Source organism: Podarcis raffonei, chromosome 8 (genome assembly GCF_027172205.1).
Source record: "Podarcis raffonei isolate rPodRaf1 chromosome 8, rPodRaf1.pri, whole genome shotgun sequence".
Classification (NCBI taxonomy): domain Eukaryota; kingdom Metazoa; phylum Chordata; class Lepidosauria; order Squamata; family Lacertidae; genus Podarcis; species Podarcis raffonei.
This window is the reverse complement of record NC_070609.1, coordinates 68,735,998-68,757,298: the sequence shown is the minus strand read 5'-3', so window position 1 is coordinate 68,757,298 and position 21,301 is coordinate 68,735,998. Positions and strand designations below refer to the sequence as shown.

The following is a 21,301-nucleotide window of genomic DNA, read 5'->3' as shown; positions in this document are numbered from 1 at the left end:
CAGTGACTGGTCAGGGCCACCCCATGAGCTTCAAGTCCTGGTCTGCTAGGTCCTAGGGATTTGAATCCTGGTCTCCTAGGTCCTCATATATCACACTGGGTCTTCTCCAAGTAGGACTAGCATTGGCTACAACCCTATGTAAACCAAAGGCCATCTCTGCATCCCATGCCAGCGAATTCCACGCCTCAGTCCCATAAGATAACTGAACATGAGAAAGGAGAAATGGCCAGCCTAAGGAATGATGCAGAAGAGTGAGGCGATCAAAACAACATGCCTGGAGGTGGGGGGGGGGGCTGAGGTGGACAGAGTTGAGCCCAGACAAAAGTGATGAGTGAAGAAATGCAGAGACAGCCAGCAAAGCATTGCATTGTCACCTCTTGTCAAGGGGTAGAATCCTTTCCCTCCCCCAGCTCCACACAGACAGCTGCCTTCCCTTTCATCACCTCCCCAGTTTCCCTATCTGCATCCATACAGGAGGATTTGATAATACAGAAATAACCCAAGCGGAAGATGTGTTGTTGTTTTCTGAAAACACCGTGGTTTGTATCAAGGTAGACTCAGAGTAGACCCATTGGGTTGTACCCAATATCAATCCTACCCTGAGTCGTCACACTGAAATGAACAAATGTGATGAACTAGGGCCTGTCCATTTCTACAAATCAACTCTGGGTAAGCCTTAAGTAAAGGTAAAGGGACCCCTGACCATTAGGACCAGTCATGGCAGACACTGGGGTTGCGGCGCTCATCTCACTTTACTGGCCGAGGGAACCGGCGTACAGCTTCCGGGTCATGTGACCAGCATGACTAAGCCGCTTCTGGCGAACCAGAGCAGCGCACGGAAACGCCGTTTACCTTCCCGCCAGAGCGGTACCTATTTATCTACTTGCACTTTGATGTGCTTTTGAACTGCTAGGTTGGCAGGAGCAGGGACCGAGCACCGGGAGCTCACCCCGTCGTGGGGATTTGAACCGCCGACCTTCTGATCGGCAAGTCCTAGGCTCTGTGGTTTAACCCACAGCGCCACCCGTGTCCCTTGGGTAAGACTTAGCCATCTTCAAATATTTGAAGGGCTGTCACACAGCAGATGGAGCAAGCTTGCTTTCTGCTGCTCTGGCGGGTTGAGCCCAAGCTGCTGGGTTCCCATTGCAAGGAAGGTGATTCTGACTGAACGTTAGGAAGAACTTTCTGACTGTAAGAGCTCTTCGAAAGTGGGAAGGGCTCCTTCGGCAGGTGGTGGCCTCTCCTTCATTAGAGGCTTTTAAACAGAAGTGGGGTGACCACCTTGTCAGAGATTCTTCTGGACACCCCCGTCCCCTGCCCCTCCCCCTTTCCCATTCACTAGCTTTGCGGATTTGGGAGATACTTATCTGCAAAAGCGAAGGTGTCATTTTCTGCTTGCCAAAGGTCCAAATCACTCTGGCAAGATATGCAAATCATTGTTGCATGCACTAGGTTTTTCCACATCTGGCTAATTGCACATTGTATTCATCATCCATAAAAAAACCAGACATCTCTCAAAGCAGGAGGCTTTGAAGGTTAACACTTCCACACCTTGAATGGAGCCCAGAACATCCCAGTAACTTAGTCCAAGTTAGTACTGTTAAGCCTGATCCACTTCTTAAAGCAGCGGAAAGTTTTGAAGGCCCAACACTTACAAAACTTTGATGTCCTTAGGAAGGAGGTCCCTGGCATTTTGTAGTAGTTGTGTTTATTTACAAATATACAGGTGGGATGTGGAGCAACAGGCTGCCTTTTGGAGCACTTAAGTTCTGTGCCTACACAATAAGTACTCCAAAAGGCATAGTTGCTGCTATGTCAGGTCTCTAGGGCGATGGCTGGTACCCTAAAATGCATTCAGAGCTCAATGTTTAGTTCTCTGTGTTACTCACCTCCTCCTTAAAACTGCAACCAGCCTGGATTACATCATCTTTATCCCCCCCCTAAAAAAACCCCAATATAGTCATACCTCGGGTTACAGATGCTTCAGGTTGCATTTTTTCAGGTTGCGTACCGCCGAACCCCGTAAGTACCGGAATGGGTTACTTCCGAGTTTGGGCGGTCTCGCATGCACAGAAGTGCTAAATCACACTTTGCACATGCACAGAAGCACCGAATCGCAACCCGTGTGCGCGCAAACGTGCCGCTGCGGGTTGCGGACGTGGCGGGTTGCGGACGTGTATCCCACACAGATCACGTTTGCAACCCGAGCGTCCACTGTAGAAGCAATTGTGGCTATGTATTTAGCACCCCAGGCAATACATCACCTGTGTTTGTCTAACAAAGGGATCCAGGCCAGACCTGTCTGGGTCCCAATTTCAAGCATTCCTGCTCTTGCACAAGCTCCCAGGTTTACAACAGTGATGCCCTAACCTCCATGCACCAAACCCCAGCCAATAGCCTGGGAGTCATGTCCTATCCCAGCTGCAGTTCCTTAACCGTACTCACAACACTGAACCACATTGCAGTAATCACACTGGGGAAGTACCCAAGCTCTTGAGAACACTCACTTGCCTCTGCAAAAAAGAAAGAAAGAAGAGGGGGTGTGTGAAAAATCTTTGCTACCTGTCTGCAGATACTCTCACATAACTTGCTAACTTTCCTGTGTGAAGAAAGTAGAGGCCCTTTGAGAAGAGAAAGAGAGAGAAACAGAAAACAACCACGATTTTTTAAAAGGTCACCGCCATCATTTATTTCCCACACTTGCACATCGGTGTCTTCTAAGTATCTGTGAGCATGTCTGTCATCAGGGCTTCTGTTAATTGCATCTGGGCTTCTGTTCTTAGGCTTCAGCCGAGATAACTTGCCTTTGCCCAGTCTTCTGCAACCTGGTGCCCTCCAAATGTTGCTGGACTCTGTCTCCCTCAATCCCAGGTGATTGGCTCTGTCAGCATGGGCCAATGGAGTTTAATAGTATCGGGAGGGCACCAGGTTGGGGAAGGTTGCTTAGATTGACAATGAAGCATGCTGCCTTTTAATCAACCCCATTCTCTCTTTCAATGTACTTTTTTTTAAAAAGAGGGGGGAGGAATCTGGATCCATTTCTGCCTAGAAGTCACACCCTTTGACCTCAAATCCAAATGTGTAGTGACTGATAGCAATTGTAGTGAGGTTAAAGGCACTCTGTGTATGCCCAGAAATATATTGTTCAAGGGGCTGGTTTTCATAAGCAACCCAACTACAGTGGTACCTCGGGTTAAGTACTTAATTCGTTCCGGAGGTCCGTTCTTAACCTGAAACTGTTCTTAACCTGAAGCACCACTTTAGCTAATGGGGCCTCCTGCTGCCATCGCGCCGCCAGAGCACGATTTCTGTTCTCATCCTGAAGCAAAGTTCTTAACCCGAGGTACTATTTCTGGGTTAGCGGAGTCTGTAACCTGAAGCGTATGTAGCCTGAAGCGTATGTAACCCGAGGTACCACTGTACTGGCTTATTCATTTTTTCCCCACATAAGCCCTTCTGTGTGAAGGATTTCAGGGTGAAACTCGGGCATAAATTGCTTGATTCAGGGATGCAGCCCACAGTATAGAAACATGTCGTCGGTCCATCTGGCTCAGTATTGTCTATCCTGGCTGGCAGCAGCTCTCCAGGGTTTCCAGGGAGAGAGGCCTCTCTGATCCCTACCTGGAGATGCCGGGGATTGAACTCTGGAGCCATTACATTCAAGGCGGATGCTCTACCATGGAGCTATGGCCTTTGGCATGGTTATGGCAGCATGGCCCCCTTGCCAGAGGAATCACAATTGTGGATGTCTCTGTGGGCTGGAACTGTGCACTTTCTCAGTTTGCACAAAGGAAGAAAGGCCAAGAGAGGTTGTGAGTTCCAAGACGCAACTGATTTTTCCAGACCGATTTGAACTCGCCCATAAATGTTGGGCTGCTTTTCCCCCTCCCACCCTGCTCATGTGTTTACTTAAAGACTTACAGCAGGGGTAGGGAGCCTCAGGCTCTGGGGCCCAATGCAGCCCTCAATCTCTTCCATTTGGCCCTCAGAACTCTCCCCAGTCCACAGCCCTCACTATCACTGCTTCAGTTTCTCCTTGAGCATTTGAATGTATCCCTGAACTCTGATAATGCCCCGTGCTTACCTGGATGGAGAATGGAGAGGGGATCCTTGTGTGGGTATGTGTATAAAGCAGCCTGCTGCACAAAGGTAAATTTTTGCCATGGTTGTTCTTCCTACTTCTGCCCTTGGTGCCATGTGGCCCTCTGGAGATTGCTTTGAAAGGAATGCGGCCCTCCAGCTGAAAAGCTGTTCCCAACCCCTGTTCTTCCAATTCGGTTGTTTAACACTGCTTTCTCTTTCAGATTGGCGATGACCTGGGCACTGAGAAATTCTGCGTCGATGCCAACCAGACAGGAAACGGGAACTGGCTGAAGTACATCCGGGTGGCTTGCTCCAGTGAAGAACAAAACCTAGCCGTGTGTCCTGTGAATGACCAGGTATGATCTGGCTCCATGGAATCCACTTCTCTTCCCCATGTCATCTTGTGTCTCTGCTGCTGTGATGAACCTTTGGGGGCCAGTTGGGCAGTGAGAGTGGAGTTAAGTGTATCACAGGAGAAAGTTCTGATGATTTATCATTTGAATTGATAAATGGTTGCATTTAAAAAGAAAAACCAGAACACTACAGCAAAGTACCCCAAGTATAACACGCAACAATATTCTCGGAAATCTGCTGATTGGTTACCACGCCAGATTCAAGGCGGGACCAGATTACCCACTTGAGCGCATTGGCCTGAGGAACTGGCACTTTTAGAAGTGGTTCCATGCTGGCGAGTAATCAAACTTTCCTTGTTATCTTGGGATGTAATAATTAATGATGCCAACTTGCAGCTGTTGTAAGGGTTGTGAACGCATTGTGCATTAGGGGAATAGGGTTCCCAGGCCTCCAGGTCTTACCTGACAATAATTCATAATGATAATTTTTATACCCTGCCCGCATGGCTGGGTTGCCCCAGCAACTCTGGGTAGCTAATAGCATATATGAAACATATAGTGAAACGCCAGACATTAAAAACTTCCCTAAACAGGACTGCCTTCAGATGTCTTCTCAAAGTTATGCAGTTCTTTATCTCCTTGACATCTGATGGGAGGGCATTCCACAGGGAGGGTGCCACTACCAAGAAGGCCTTCTGCCTGGTTCCCTGTAATTTTGCTTCTCGCAGTGAGGGAACCACCAGAAGGCCCTCAGAGGAGAACCTCAGTGTCTGGGCTGAGTGATGGGGGTGGAGATACCGTATTTTTCGCCCTATAGGACACACTTTTCCCCCTCCAAAAATGAAGGGGAAATGTGTGTGCGTCCTATGGGGCGAATGCAGGCTTTCGCTGAAGCCTGGAGAGCGAGAGGGGTTGGTGTGCACCGACCCCTCTCGCTCTCCAGGCTTCAGGAGAGCCGCAGCGCCAGCCCCACAAGGTCGGGGGACAGCGGGGAGGCGGAACGCCGCCATCCCGCTGTCTCCCGATGTGGTTTGGAGGCTGACGGTGGGGAGACGCGTGCTTCTCCCCGCCGCCAGCCCCGCAAGCTCCGGGGACAGTGGGGAGGCGCAGCGCGTCTTCCCGCTGTCCCCGGACCTGGTCTGCAGGCGGGCGGCAGGGAGAAGAGCGCTTCTCCCCGCTGCCTGCCCCGCAAGCTCCGGGGACAGCTGGGAGGTGCAGCGCGTCTTCCCGCTGTCCCCGGACCTGTTCTGCAGGCGGGCGGCGGGAAGAAGAGCGCTTCTCCCTGCCCCCTGCCCCGCAAGCTCCAGGGACAGCTGGGAGGTGCAGCGCGTCTTCCCGCTGTCCCCGGACCTGGTCTGCAGGCGGGCGGGGGGGGGAGAAGAGCGCTTCTCCCCGCTGCCTGCCCCGCAAGCTCCAGGGACAGCTGGGAGGCACAGTGCGTCTCCCCGCTGCCGGCCCCACAAGCGCCTGGGGGGGGAAATAATTTTTTTTCCTTTATTTCCCCCCAAAAAAACTTGGTGCGTCCTATGGGCCGGTGCGTCCTATGGGGTGAAAAATACGGTACTTCTTCAAGTATACTGGGCCAAGGCCATTTAGGGCTTTAAAGGTCAGCACCAACACTTTGAATTGTGCTCGTCGCCATTTCAACAGTACAGTCATTTGCCAAAGCGAAGAAGAGGCGAACAATCTATTTCATCTCTGTGGGTCTCCAGCAAGGGCAGGATCCTGTAGCGTACTTTGGCAACAAAAAAAATCAAATAGAGGAACTTAGCTACTGTCTTGGTGAGCTCCTGGTCTCTCCCCTGTAATAAGAAGCGTATAACCTCTGTCTCTGCTTTCCATATTGGAATACATAGATGGTCTAGAAATTGTTGGTGGAGATCATCATACATTTTACATTTAAGGGCCATGTGAACTAGAGTTTCCAGCAGGTGGGCATCGCACGGGCAAATCCTATCTCCTTCTGCCATACCTGCATACCTACCCCAAAGGAGGTTAGAAGGATTAGAATTGAACCTAGCCAGCGAAAAACAGGTGAGACAGTTTGTGGGCAGGTAGGGTCTCAGCCGGCGTACCAGATGGAGCTGGTAGACAGCTACTTTGGAATTGACATGCACAGTTGTGAGTCCAAAATGACTACCAGACTGCGCACCTGGTCCTTCAGGGGCACAGCTACCTGAAGTCTCCAGGTTTGCTTCAACCCTTCCGGGTGGCTGGTGGAAGGCTTGAATTTCCACGTGGGCAAGAGTATCTAATAAGCAAGAGTATCTAATAACAATTTTTAAAATCACTAAGAAGACTTTGCATGCAGCTTGTAGGCTTCAGTCTGGCAGGAGCTGGCTGCACTCTGAGGAGGTTGCCCTCCTCTGCTCCCCTCTTCCAATTAACCTCCATCTCCAGGACCTGCCCCCATGACATCACCAAGCGCCATTCCTAGGTCTCAGGTTTGGGCCCTGGAATTTCAGGGCCTGGGTTGCTCCTGATCTGGCAACCCTAGAGAGGAATGGGAGCCTCCTGACAACTCTCAACACCCTTAACAAATTATAGTTCCCAGAATTCTTTAGGGAAGGCCATGACTATGAAAGTGGCATCACAGTCCTTTAGATGTGCAGTGCAAATGGCACCTAGCCCATCCAAGCACAAAGGCTGCACTAGTTAATCGTTGATTTCAAATGATGATCCTGAGTGAAATGCAGAGATAAGACTTCCACCTATCAAATTAAAACCCTGGCCCTTTCACCCCGGATATCTGCTTATTGCTATTCTTGCGAATTGAGCATGGCGAACTACTTACCCCTTGCTTTCGGCTTGCAAGGCAAAATACCTGCCACCACACTGTATGGTTTTTAAAAAAGCTTGTGGTGTGTTTTGGATGGGGGCAAGCCTCACTTCTCTCTCCCAGATGGGGGCAAATGACAGGTCCAACTTTCTGGCTCATTTGGCTCAGTGGTTTTTCATTCCTGTAGGGCGCCTACTGAGGGAAGGCGGCAAAAAAGGCAGGGAAACCCTCCTGCAACCTGTTGATACTCTGCTCTTTCTAGAACACACAGTCTTCTTGGATAATGGGCAGGGGAGCAGCCCAAATGGTATAGAGAGCCAGTGTGGTGTAGTGGTTAAGAACGGTAGACTCATAATCTGGTGAACCGGGTTCGCTTCCCCGCTCCTCCACATGCAACGGCTGGGTGACCTTGGGCCAGTCACACTTCTCTGAAGTCTCTCAGCCTCACTCACCTCACAGAGTGTTTATTGTGGGGGAGGAAGGGAAAGGAGAATGTTAGCCGCTTTGAGACTCCTTCGGGTAGCGATAAACCGGGATATCAAATCCAAACTCTTCTTCTTCTCTTCTATAACAGCTCCTTCCACGTGTTTTCTCTCTGGCTGGAAACAAGAACTAATGGGAGCCAAAGCGGCTTGCAGTGTGAGCACCCATGTTGCTGCAGACTGTGGGGGAACAGGTTTGGCAGGTTTCTTGGAGTGCCACAAAAACCAAAAGCGCCTTTTGAGTAGTGGCAATGGTGGCACTTTGGCTCATTTCAGATCTAACAGCAAAATGCTAAGTCATAAAAAAAAACAAAAAACCGCTGATCAGTTCTTGAGCTTCAGCAGTCAAAGTCATAACAGAAGTCACTGCTGCTGTGGATGTTTGAAACTGCAGTTTTCGTTTCGGAGCATTAAATAGCTTTTAGTTTGACTGAAGCCTGAGCTGTCCATCTCCCCCACCCCAATATCTTATTAAGCTGTTTACGCTTCAGGGTTTTTTTCTGGTTTTGTTTCCGGCACTTGGCAAAGCATAGCTATTGTCAATATATGCATATGTATATATTATATAGATACGCAGTTTCTGATATCGAGTGTTTTTCAAATGTATGTTGAAAACTGAAAGCTAGCATTCTTGAATCAGCAGGAAGCACTTCCACTATGACCAGTGCTGAGTTGTTTTGTGACATGACCACGTTTTTTGGGGGAGGGGCGCGAATCTCCGGTAAATAGATGATTAAAATATGATTTCAGGGTTTTATTATTTATTTATTTATTGTAGCTGAAACGAGGCTCCCAAAGTGAGCGTTCAGATAGAAATTCTGTTCAATATGATCAGCTTGTTTGAATGGTCAGCTAGCAAAGGTAGGAAAATAAAGAGAACTTTTTAAAAGGTACAACCCTAGAGCGAGTGGGCGAGTGGCTTTCTTAATTTTGAAACATCAGTGACATGCTGGCAAGAGAGGAAATTCATTGATTCTAGAAGAGGAGGAGGAGGAGGATATGCTAGGTGTGCTATTTAGCTAAAACCCATTTCAACAAAACAATTTCTGTATTTCTTCTTCCTTTCCTCTTCTCCCTGCAAAAAAATAAAATGATGTCACAACATTCTTTACCACTTGGTTCCAAAAGGTATTTTTCTGCCTAAACTACTTAATTCCTTTTGGAAATCATTTTGGAAGTGAACCGACAGCGAGGCTCTTGTCGTTTCCCCTCCTCAGATCTCTTCAGTTTCAGAACTTTGGGAGGGCTGCTGTGACAATGAATACTGGGGGAGAAATAACCTCTGAATACTTCATACATGTGTCTGCCTATCTAATCCAGCCTTCCCTAGCCTGGTGCCCTCAAGAATCCAGGCATTTGGGACTACAAATCCCATCATCCCCCAGCTAGTGCAGCCAGCTGGGTACAGGATCCCAGCCTGGACCAATAACATTTGCACAGAACATCATTCTGTGTCTATATTTACCTAAGGGGCTGTAGTGGATAGTGGAAGCTGTGGCGTTGCTTGGGTGGTGTAGTGGTTAGAGTGTTGGACTAGGACCTGGGAGACCAGGGTTCAAATCCCCACTCAGTCATAAAGCTCCTTGTCACCAAGCTCCTTGAAAAAGTTGGGCTAGAAATACAATAACTTAATTAATTAATATGGGATGTTCGTATCTGCCCATTGCAGTGCAATCTTAGCTATGTCTACTCAGAATCAAGGATGGAGGGGGGCAGGAGTGCCAGGTTGAGCCCACGGCTGTGCATGCAGCATGGCCCTGGCACCAAAATTTGTGGGTGTCCGGCCCCTTCATGGGGAATTTTGTGGGCACCTAGGGCCCCAGGGAGTTGGCACCTGTGTGTGGGGAGATTCACTTTGCATTTAAAGGGGAACCTACCTAATTCATGCATTCTGATACAATGCACGAACCAAAACACAGCCGTTTGCTATTATCTGAATTTTGCAATGCAGTTCTCTAGCTAAGTAAAGTGTCCGAAAATGGATACATTAGGGCAAAGTGTCCAGAAAAATGCATATGTTGCTAAAAGTAGCATGCAAGACTGCAGTATTTTCAGACAATTGCATGGGAAATGTGCATCTTAGGAGAAGTGCACGCTAACTTTCTGATCATTTTTCACGAGGATCAAAAAAGAGAGAGAATTCACAAACTTGGTGTGGGAATGTGGAGAAGAGAACTTCCGGGGAATTCTGGTTCCCCAGAATTATGTCTGGTCTCTGGCAATCTGTTGTTTCTATTGATGGATTGTGACAGCGTCCACCACACCCTTCAGACAATTTCACTGAGGTAGCTTATATTAGCAAAATTGTAATTTTTAAAAATGCAACAAAATGGTTAAAACAAACCTAATAGATAAAAGCAGCATAGATTAAAAGTCTAATAATTTTTTGTACAAAAAATTGCCTGGAGCCAAAATGTGGTACCAGGCAGGCCTCCTTAGGAAAATTATTCTATATTTGGGGTGCCACTACAAAACATGTCCTCTTTTTGTCACTGCACTGTAGATGACAGAGTCACAAGTAGAAAGGCCCTGTTGTCTGCCTGTTAGTCCAGGCTTATTCCACTACGAGCTGAAACTATTCATTTTCTTCATTTTCTTACTCATTTCCCTTACCTGCCTAACTTCAGCGAAGTTACTATAGCCTTTGTCTTGGATCATAACTCTGGGACCAGTTCTTATACCCAAAATCTTGTTCAGAACTATATTTGTGCAAAGGGTCTTTTAATTCACATTTACATTTTGAATTGTAAGAGTATGCACACATCTAGACTCAAGATTAAAGTACCTTCAAAATAATATTTCCAAATAGTTCAGCAAATTTACAAACATATTTCCCAGTAACCAAATGGTACTTACATTTATTACTTCTCCTTAACAAAGCATTTCAGATTATTAGCATTTCCAAGAGAACATTCTGATCGAATCGCCTATTCCGCTAAACTACCGAGAGATTTTCATGAAGCAAACAATACCTGTCTTTATTCATTATGATTAGCAATGTTTTTGAGAGTACTGATATTATGCATTAATAATATCTGCATTTATCACCTTCCCAAGTGACTACAGTTTCACCATAAACACATCATTCAACGTTCTGTTTAACTCATCTTTCATAGTTTCATCTCTTGCTATTATCATATGCACAATGGATTTTCTGGCAACCTCTCAATTGTAAAATATTTTACGTAGCCAAACATGGCTCAAAAGACAAACAAACCACCTAGCCAAACAGACACCATTTTGGGGAGATATACGTATGAGAGATTATGTTCCATTTCTAAGCATTCTGATAAATCCCTTTGCTCGCTTCTAGAATTTCTGAATCTCCATTCATCCCCACCAAATAGTGATATCACCCACCCACAGTCTCGTCCATCTCCAAAATGTGTATCTCAAATGCCGTAAAGGGGAGTTTCAGAACTAATTAGTGGATACTGCATACTTACTTGGCAGTGAATGGTTTTTGAAACCTGACTATGTCTGGCAAGCTGTTCTGCATCGGGTAAGACAAGGTACTCCTCTGTTACATGTTGTATTCCCCCCGCCCCCATTCACCCTTGAATTTTCTTTAAGTTGCTGCATCTGAGAGCTTTGTTATATATTTCCAATAGTCACTGGTAGGCATTATTCAGCAAAGATGCATATTTCCCACGTGCTTCTGAGCCATTTCATTCATTCATATTTCTACACTTTAATCATTTCTGGTCCAGTTCTTAGACTGGTTGTGTGTTTCTTATATTGACACTAGCTAAAATAATGACGCTCGGGGGTTTTAAAAGTCTTTTTATCAGTTTCAACTGCAAACTCGGGAAATCAGACGTCCTGAGGTTGTTCTGGAGTTCTGACCCCCCAGTTTTTGCGAAATGCATTTACCTATATTTCCATACTTTTCTTCTTTCAGATCTTGGGATGAGGCTTTTTGCGGCATTCTGAACTTGGTATGAGCATCCAAGAGAACGTATCATACTTCAGAAATGCTGTTTTTATTTTTCACGACAAGAGCAAACATTTGTAACACCTGCTGTGGAATTAGCAAATTATCCAAATGATAAAAATCTTTGTAGTTAAAAAGAGAAGGCAACACATACTTATCCTCAATAATTTCCAATGCCTTTTTTAAAAATTCAAGTTCGCTAGTTGCCGAGGAAGACAGAATATTGATGCCTCTTCCACATTGTCAGAAATGAAGCGTTCTCGTAGCTGCAGTGAGGTGACATTAATTTGTGAAAACTACAAAGAGACCCCAGCTTCCTTAAAAGGCTAGTGCACTGAGCCTAGCATGTGCTTTCTTTGACAAGACCCTAGTCTTTCAGATTCACATAGCAGCGAACAGATAATTTCAGCCATGAATTGCTTGTGTAGCAGAAAACTATACATGCTGACTTGAAACAAGCTTTAGGATGGGACTTGCTCCCAGGTAAGTGTGTCACAGATGGCATCCTTAAGGCCACCTTAGAAATCTTCTCTCTCTTTCTCTCTTTTTTTCAAACGATGAGGAGGAGGATGTTGAAATGGCAGAAAACAGTGTGAAACCAGTAAAATGTAAGCACCTTGACCCAGGCAGTTCACAAACCAACAGAATGTTATGCCTAGAAATAATAATAGCAGCAATAGAAATTGCATTAAACTAAGTTCTACTCAGAGTAGACCCACTGAAATCAGTTGACCCAAGTTAGCCATGTTCATTAATTTTAGTTGGGTCTACTTTGAGTAGGACTGGCATTGGAGTCAAAATAATAATGGTACTGAAAGTAGCATTAATCTCTGGGATATTTATCCCTGTTGAATGTGTTCTAATCCCAGAAATTATAATGAAGAGGGAACTGGGTTCTTGTTGGTTGCTGAGTTTAAAGTTTTGTGGGGGGTTTTATCTGTTTTTGTTTTCTCCACCCCTCAAAAAAAACCTGAGGAAGTTTTCAGCCAGTTTCGAAACTCTGGACGCCTGACTCCCATAACCCAAACATCCTTTTCCTTCAAATTGCAAGGGGGCTGCAATCTCTCTCTTACATTCTTAGCATAAGGAGGCTGGTTTGATAAGAGCTGTGGGTGTGTCTCGGATGTGAAGATTTTAGGTAACCGAGAGAGGATGAAGTGAAAGGAAGACTTTTGCAAGAGAGGGATAATCTGAACTGAGGATGCTGTGTTGCAGATAGAAGTATCCCCCACACTCTGCACACACACGCCCTCTCGGCTTCCTGAGGCCCATAATATCTGCTGTTTCCCTCTAATCACGTACAGAATGGTTTTTGTGGTCAGCTCTCTTGATTCCGGATTAAAGCACAGGGACCCTCTAAATTTAACCTGGGTCTGTCCGATGGGGGATCTTGCACAGCAGAAGCAGGTCAGAGATTTCATTGTTGCTTTTTCTCTCTCTTCCTCTCCCTCTCCTCAGCCCAGCTTTTGTCACCTTGTGTTTGTCAATATGCCTGCATTCTGCGGAGCCTTTAAACCTCTGCTTTGCAATGCAGTGTAGATGGAGAGGGGCTGCTAGGGGCTTCTTAACTTTGAATCGTGTCTGGGCCAGGATCTAAAGGACAGCGGACTTAATTCCAATGAAGCTTGAAATCAGTACAACTGCCAACTCATCATGACCCAGCATCATGCCCCTTTCCTCCATCTCACTCGGGAAACTTGATGAAGTTTCAGATGTAGGAACAAAAGGCCATCGGAAGCTGCTTTCCACAGAATCAAATGATTGGTTCATCTAGTGCAGTATTGTCTACCTTGACAGGTAGTTGCTCTCCAGGGTTTGAGTTAGGAAATATCCCTAGAGAGATGACAGAGATTGATCCTAGGATCTTCCACACGAAAAGCAGGTGCTGTCCTGCTGAGCTACAGCCCTTCCCCATGCTCTTTGTAGGGATGGGGGAAGAGATTAAATTTGCTTCTATTTGAAATTCCAACCCACCCGATTTTCACTTTCCAAAATATTTACACAAATCAAAACACAGCCATCGTTCAAAAGGTGCTCTTTCTCTGATTTTATTTTTATTTTATTTTTGCAATGCACTTCTCCAGCCAAGTAATGTGTACAGAAATGCACATGCGATGATGAAAAATTCATTGAGGATTGGAAACTTTTCATTGAGTATTTAAAGAACTACTGCAGCGAGATGAAAATGCAAGCAGGACTTGAAATAGGAGCAGCAGCAGCATGTATTACTAAGATAAATAGGTTAAATTGAATGGATGGAATAGTATAGGCAAAATATGCAGCATTTAAGGAGACCATGGAAGGGGAGGACGGGAAGCCAATTGACAGAGTAACTTATGGTTTACCTTAAAATTTGTAAAGTGTTTTTTTTCTCTGTGAAAAATTACTAAATAATAGTTTTTTTAAAAAAGAAAATGCACATGCTAGGGTTAAGTCTGCATTGAAATGCACATATTAGTGAAAATAGCATACAAAAATGCATTATATCAGGGAATGTTGCTTTGCAAAAAAAAGGTTGCGTCACAGAAAGGTGTGTATTATTAGAAAGGCTAACTAATTTTCTTGAGGAATTGAGGACTGATGCAGGATTGTTGAGAACTGGACTTAAGCTTAGGGAAATGAGAAGGTGGAGGAAACCAAAACTGACAGTCTCACTAGATATGTGTCCCCCTAACAAAATGTTGCGTCTGTTCAGAGTAGGCCCATTTAAATTAATGGGCACAGCTAACTTAGGTCCCATGAATTTCATTGGATTTATCTCTGAGTAAAACTGAGTTGGAGATAACCCATCCGCTCTGAAATTCAACCATCATGAGATGAGATTACTGGACCGATCAACTTCCCCCCTGCTCCCAAAAGAAAGCTGGAGATGAACTTTGCAGAATCCCCCTTCAGTCTCAGCACTCTTTAAAAGTTGATCTGTCCAGCATATTCTCCCACAGTGTGCTAGGAAGGATTCAACCTCGCCTGCCATGAGGTTGTGATCGTTCTTACCTGACTGAGCAGATGGCGCCTTCTGGAATGAATTTCTATTCATTCTTTTTTGCTGCATTAAAAGATGCTTACAAGGGATTTTGCGGTTGTTTTAGCTTCGGTTTAGCACTTAGGTTTATTTGAGGAATAAGGTCCTTCCTTTATGTATCCACCTTCAAGGAAGCTTTCGAGAGATGGCTCTAACTCTTGCTAGGTGGAAGGAAGGAAGGAAGCGGTAGGATATACAATATACCAGTTTTGGGGAAGTGATTCCCTTGTCGCTCGACATCCTTTTCATTGGTAAACGGTGCCCTCTAGCGGGCGAATGGAAAACGCGGATGCACCCCCTCAGAGAACGTGAGAATGCCTTTCAAAATAAAGGTCCATAAATCCAACAAGTTAAAAAGCAGCAGTTTGTGATCCAGCCTTATCCATTTATTAAAATTATATCTGACAGCTATTTGGCTAAATCTGGGTGAGATGTGTCAGAAATGGGTTCACTTTGAAAAGCAGAGGGTAAACCAAGACAGAGGAGAAACAATAGTTGTTTTGTGCCTATAAGGCCAACAAGGAATGAAATACTGCTCCTTCTGTCTTGCGTGGGGTGGTATATATCAGACACTGAATGAATCATTCTTTGAGCACAATGGAATTTCAGCATTTTTTCGGGAGCTGCTTAGAGGCATCACCAAATATTGGCTAAAACCGAATTCAGAGCGAATTCACAGCTTCTGAAACAGCTGTGTGATTTTCAAGGGAACATTTGGTGGTGGTGATGGGGAGAAAAGATTAGAGATTATCCCCAGGCCCGCTGCATGCCACCAAAGTCATTTTGCTTCTGAGGAACAATAAGATTGGTAGTAGCGATATATGTGCAGCCTATGTTGTCACATAGACTTTATTCTGTGTTCTGCTGTGTTGTGTTTTAATTGTCGGTGTGGATTGCACACCGTCATTTTAATCTTTGTTTTGTAATATTTTATAACATATGTGCGTTGTTAAGCATTGCAGGAAAAAGGACAGGATAAAAGAATAAGAAATCAATAATATTGCAGGTTGCTTTAGGTTCTTAATGCAAGTTGCTCCCCCCTCTATCTACACCTTTATAGCTACCTGTTTCTAAGAGTGCCACTTTGCATGACAAAAATTAAAAGCAGATCCCTCACATGGGATTCTAATATTAAGAAACTTAAACTAGTCTTCCCTGACGTGCTGCCCTCCAAATGCCCTTGTGGGTACTTATTAATTACGTGCCACTTAATGGCAATATTTGCTTCTAAGTGGTTTACAGGTATGAAAGCCAACAACACAGATATTAAAATATAAACATCCATAATTAAAAGACACACTGAAACAATCCCATTAAAGCATTAAAATATAAGCACCCATAATTAAAATTGGGGGGGGGGACAATTCCATTAAAACAGTACACCAATTAAAACAAGAGCTGAGAGGTCAAAGGTGGAGAGATGATAGGAATGCCTGTGTAAATAGGTGCATCTTCCAAAGCCGGCGGAATGCCAGTGCAGATGGCGCTTCTCTCATTGGGCTCTAGCTCCCATCCTCCCTGGCCGTTGGCTGTTCTGGCTGGGGTTGATGGGAGTTGGAGTCCAGAAACATCTAGAGGGCCTCAGGTTAGGGATGGATGTTTTAGGAGAAGGAAAGGGGAGGAAACCACTGTTGGCTCCTGGTTTTCCAGGGCAGGTGGGCATTGTGCTCTCAGCAGGCTCTCGTTTCCTGAATATGTTCTCCACCTCCTCCTTATCACTGTCATTGCTGCCCACTCCTATCTTTCTCTCCACCTATTCCACACCAACTCCCAAAGGTAAAAGCCAAAGCAGGCAAAGGCTTCTGCTCCATTCCCCAGCTACTCATATGCAGAGAGCAGAGGTGAGCAAGCAGCACATTGAGGAAAGAGTGGACCAGGAAGCTCCAGGGAGTGGCAATGGGCCCTTACTGGTGTGGTGGCCTTGGCTGGTGCCCAGTGATGTCAGGCCCTGCTGCCACCCCTGGAGGGAGCACTAAGGGGGGAATGGGAACCAATGCAGTGTCAAGAACTTTGGACTGTGTCCAATGTTTACGGTGGTTGTTGTTTAGTCATTTAGTCGTGTCCGACTCTTCGTGACCCCATGGACCAGAGCACGCCAGGCACTCCTGTCTTCCACTGCCTCCCGCAGATTGGTCAAACTCATGTTTGTAGCTTCAAGAACACTGTCCAACCATCTCGTCCTCTGTCGTCCCCTTCTCCTTGTGCCCTCCATCTTTCCCAGCATCAGGGTCTTTTCCAGGGAGTCTTCTCTTCTCATGAGGTGGCCAAAGTATTGGAGCCTCAGCTTCAGGATCTGTCCTTCCAGTGAGCACTCAGGGCTGATTTCCTTAAGAATGGATAGGTTTGATCTTCTTGCAGTCATGGGACTCTCAAGAGTCTCCTCCAGCACCATAATTCAAAAGCATCAATTCTTTATGGTCCAGCTCTCATTTCCATACATAACTACTGGGAAAACCATAGCTTCCTATTGACATGACTAGACCTGGCTAACTTAGTTCTATTAATTCAGCAGGTCTACTGTGAGTCAGGCTTATTTGGGTGCAACCCTTTATTTTGGTGAGTAAAGATTTGTTTGCTTGTTTGGAATATTGGTCATTAATTTCCAAGATAGCATGGATATCTAGCTGTATAAGTTCTCAGGGGGAATTTCCCCATCTCTGAGGAGATTGCCATTTCCCACCATGTCCTAGGCCGCAGGTTAGGCTCAGCTGTATCTCCCAGCTCCCCACTCTAGTGAAGATTTCTGTTTAGAAAGAGACTCGCGAGTATTGAAAGACCAATGCAGCTGCTGCCTCTAGTTGCAGTCACCAGGCTGTGAAACATCACACTGTGGGATGTGTCAAGCCACCTGCCCCTTCCTCTCTGTGGAAAGGTCCCCTCCACCGCGGGTGCTGACAATGCAGCCTTAGGACACTTGCGTCAAAAGCTAATATGCTGTTTTTGCAAGGCTGGTTGCACAAAACACATGAGCTTATTTTTTTGAAGTCAGGACACATATTTACAAGCAGCAAAAGAACGAGAGGGGAAAGGAATGCATCAAATATAAACCAGGGGCATGGTCTTAGAGGGTTCAGTTGTCATTATTATTATTATTATTATTATTATTATTATTATTATTGTTTGCAAACATTTTCATACTGCCAATGTTAAGGAAAAGTATCCCCCCAGTGAACAGCATAAGGGGTTGTAGATAATGCTAGACCTACTCAGCCCAGTATACCTGAAGTAGTGTCTCCACCACCATCGTATGGCCCAGACATGGAGGTCCAGCGCCGAGGGCCTTCGGGCGGTTCCCTCGCTGCAAGAAGCCAGGCAGAGGGCCTTCTCAGTAATGGCACCCTCCCTGTGGAATGCCCTCCCACCAGATGTCAAAGAGAAGAACAACTACCAACTTTTAGAAGAACAACTTTTAGAAGACATCTGAAGGCAGCCCTGTTTAGGGAAGCTTTTAATGTTTAACAGACCACTGTATTTTAATACTTTGTTGGAAGCCGCCCAGGGTGGCTGGGGAGACCCAGCCAGATGGGCAGGGTATAAATAAATGATGATGATGATGATGATGATGATGATGATGATGAGCACTGCAACCCCATAGTTGCCTTTGACTGGACTTAACTGTCCGGGGTCCTTTACCTTTATGTTTACCTGAACAGCCTAAGCAAAGCCCTGCTACACCTTCGGTCTCTTTGGGGCTTCCTCTGCCCTCACCTACATCCTCTTCAGGCTCCTCCGATCTCAGGAAGGGTCTTTTCACAAGCCACGAGGGCTCTCCAGCTCTCTCCTGCCATTCCCTGCTTTGAATCTATTTCTATCCTGGCACTATGCATATACATGGTTGCGTACGAGGCAAGAGTGCATAAGTGAGGGGGACGCCTGTATTTTAACCCTCCTTGGGGGTTATAAATTGAGCAATAATAACAAAATCTCTCCCATAACTACTAGCATTGTTATAAATTTAAATTTTCAGTTATAATGCAGGGGGAAAGGGCATAAGTTTGGATATATTTCTGGGACTCAGTCATGCTGCAACAGTTGGCAGCAGTAATGAAAGAGGGGAAAATGCAGGAGGGGAGAGGGATCTTGTCCTCAGGTCCTAATTGTTGTTCTTCCACAGGCATCTGGTTAGCCACTCTGGGGATAGGATACTGGGCTAGATGGGCCATTGGTCCAATCCAGCAAGTTCTTCTTGTGTTCTTATGTGATTCATTTTCAACACTGAGTGACACACATTTCTGCCACATTTATAAGCTGTGGGTCTTCTGATTGGATTTCTTCTTTTGGGAAACAAAGTAAAGGGACACTGACAGTGGGTTTTTTTGTGGTGGAGTTACTTGACAACTGGCGTCCTGTGATTTGTTGAATTGTGGTCAAGATTAATTTCCCTCTCCCCCTCAAAGACAAAAAAATTAATACATGGACAACATGAATTCATATTGTTATCCATGATGGCCTCAATTGTTTTCGAAGCAGAAAATCAGTAGTACAACACAGACCTGTATCATGGCTGCACATTGGTTGCGCAACTGTCTACTTTGGGAATCGTTTTCATTACAAATCTTGGGCCTGTTGTGGAAGCCCTAGCTGGCACAGGATGCGGCTTCTAGACAAGGGGGTGGGCAGATGGTCAACCAGATATGACCCTCTTGCTAAAACATCTGCATCGTCTGCCAATGTGCCACTGGACGAGTTTCAAGGTTCTTGTGTTGATATGAAAAACCCTTGAAAAACAAACAAACATGAGTATACTTTTAGGATTGCTTGACCCTTTCTATCCCAGCTCAATTTCTGAGATCATCCACCCCCACCCCACCCCAGGCAATGGCTAAATGTAAGATGTGATTAATAAACTCAAGTAGACAATTATCTAGATTACAAATGGCCACAACTTTATTGATTACAGGTATAGGTGGGGTTTTGGCTCAGGCATTGGGTGTAGATCCGTTCCAGCCCCCACCCCCGACAATAACAAAAATTCTTTAATTTAAAAAAGGTTAGGGTATTCAGCTCCCCCAAGTTCCTACTCAAAAACAACCCTGTTGTTAATGGTCTTTTATGTTTTATCGCTATACAGCACCCTGATATTTTATGATACAGCAGAATAGAGGTGGGGTGGGTGTTGTTGTTGTTTTTTTACAAATAAATAAACCCAGTGCTAGCTAACATTCTTGAACCAGCTGCCTGTTCCATGTACTTCTCTATTACCAGGAATATGGTTGGTGCAGAAGTGGGGGATTGTTGATATTCATGACTGCTTGGGCTCTGCCATGACTGTATAGCTCCTGCATATGGGCAAATGGGTTTTCTGTCATTCACTTTGTGGCTGACCCACAGATCACTATTGCACACTCATAGTTTGGCTTGCAGCTGAAGTGGACGAGACTGGTTGAGTGAGGAGCGTTGCATGTACCCATGAGGGATGTTGCTCTGTGCATCAGAGAGGAAGTTTTCAAGCATAACAAGAACCAGAAGAGTACAAGAAGCATGATAGAGACCAATATTTGGGGTTTCATCTAATTCTTCTCAGAGTAGAGCCATCCTTCAGTGCTGAATGGAATTGGGAGCCCCTTCTCACCCGAAGCTCTGTGAAGACATCAAAGCTATGCAGACCTTTGGATCATTCCACATATGGGGTGTGTTGAAAATGCCTTCCTTGCAGGCAACACCCTTGGGACACTGTGATCTTCACTTGGGCGGAAGTGGGGAGACTTTTGCAAGGCCACTGACCAACTCCCCCCTCCAAACAATGCAAGTTTGTGTTGGAAGGCGTCTTTGCCAATCAGAAAAAAAAGACATGTGGTTTGAGCTATATTGAATTGTGACTTTCCCCCCTCTGAGTCCATGAAAATCTGGCAAACTTAGCATATGAATGATAGCCGGGAGCAGGGGTGGGGGGTGGGGGTAGAAGCTGAAAAGAGCCAAGATCAAACAGATCAACGGGCAATTTTCTTTTTCCCTCTGGGGGAAAAAAGGCCTTTAAGTCATACGAAAGTGACTGTGCAGATTTAATATTTTCTCTTCTCTCTCTTTCATTGCAAATGTCTAGATTTATTATAAAGTTATTAAAGAAATTGAACCCGGAGAAGAGCTGCTGATGTATATGAAAGAAGGTACTTATCCGACTGGGAACATCCCACCCAGTTTGGAAGGTAAGAATTCTTACACGAACGCACTCTGCAACCTTGCCCCATTTCCTTCAAGACATGAAGCTCCCTGAACACGCACACAACGAACAAAAAATGATGAAGTACTTAGAATAACTCACCTGTGAGAAAAGGTTCCAACATGTGGGGTGTTTTAGTTTTAGGAGTGAATAAGGGATTGGGGACATGATAGAGGTAATTAAAATTATGCATGGTTTGGTAAAAGTGGATAATGCTATAAAACACTGGGGTGATCCAATGTAGCTGAATGCTGGACAATTCAGGTCAGAAAACAGGACTGGACTCTTACATACCTTCCATCGTTGGAGTTTTCTCCCCCAATATATAGTGATGGCCGCCAACTTGGATGGCTTTGAAGAAGACAAAGTCAAGGACGACAAGGCTATCAGTGTTACTAGCCACAATAGCTGTGCCCTCCCTCCACTGCCAGAGGCAATATGCTTCTGAATGCTGGTTTTTGGGAATCACAAGTGGGTAGAGGAGATGT

General features: G+C 45.4%; 1 protein-coding gene across 7 annotated transcripts in view; it reads left to right on the top strand.

Annotated features, from left to right (window-relative positions):
• The window catches only part of PRDM16 (PR/SET domain 16), a 455,772-nt gene that overhangs the window by 390,799 nt on the left and 43,672 nt on the right, over positions 1–21,301 (top strand). For 6 of the 7 annotated variants that reach the window (XM_053400641.1, XM_053400643.1, XM_053400640.1 and 3 more), the window contains 2 exons: positions 4,305–4,439; positions 20,697–20,799. In XM_053400641.1, the coding sequence (XP_053256616.1) occupies positions 4,305–4,439; positions 20,697–20,799 (238 nt within the window). Of the gene's footprint in view, positions 1–4,304; positions 4,440–12,805; positions 13,039–20,696; positions 20,800–21,301 lie in introns of those variants that run through there. The other variant, XM_053400646.1, reaches the window with a different exon arrangement.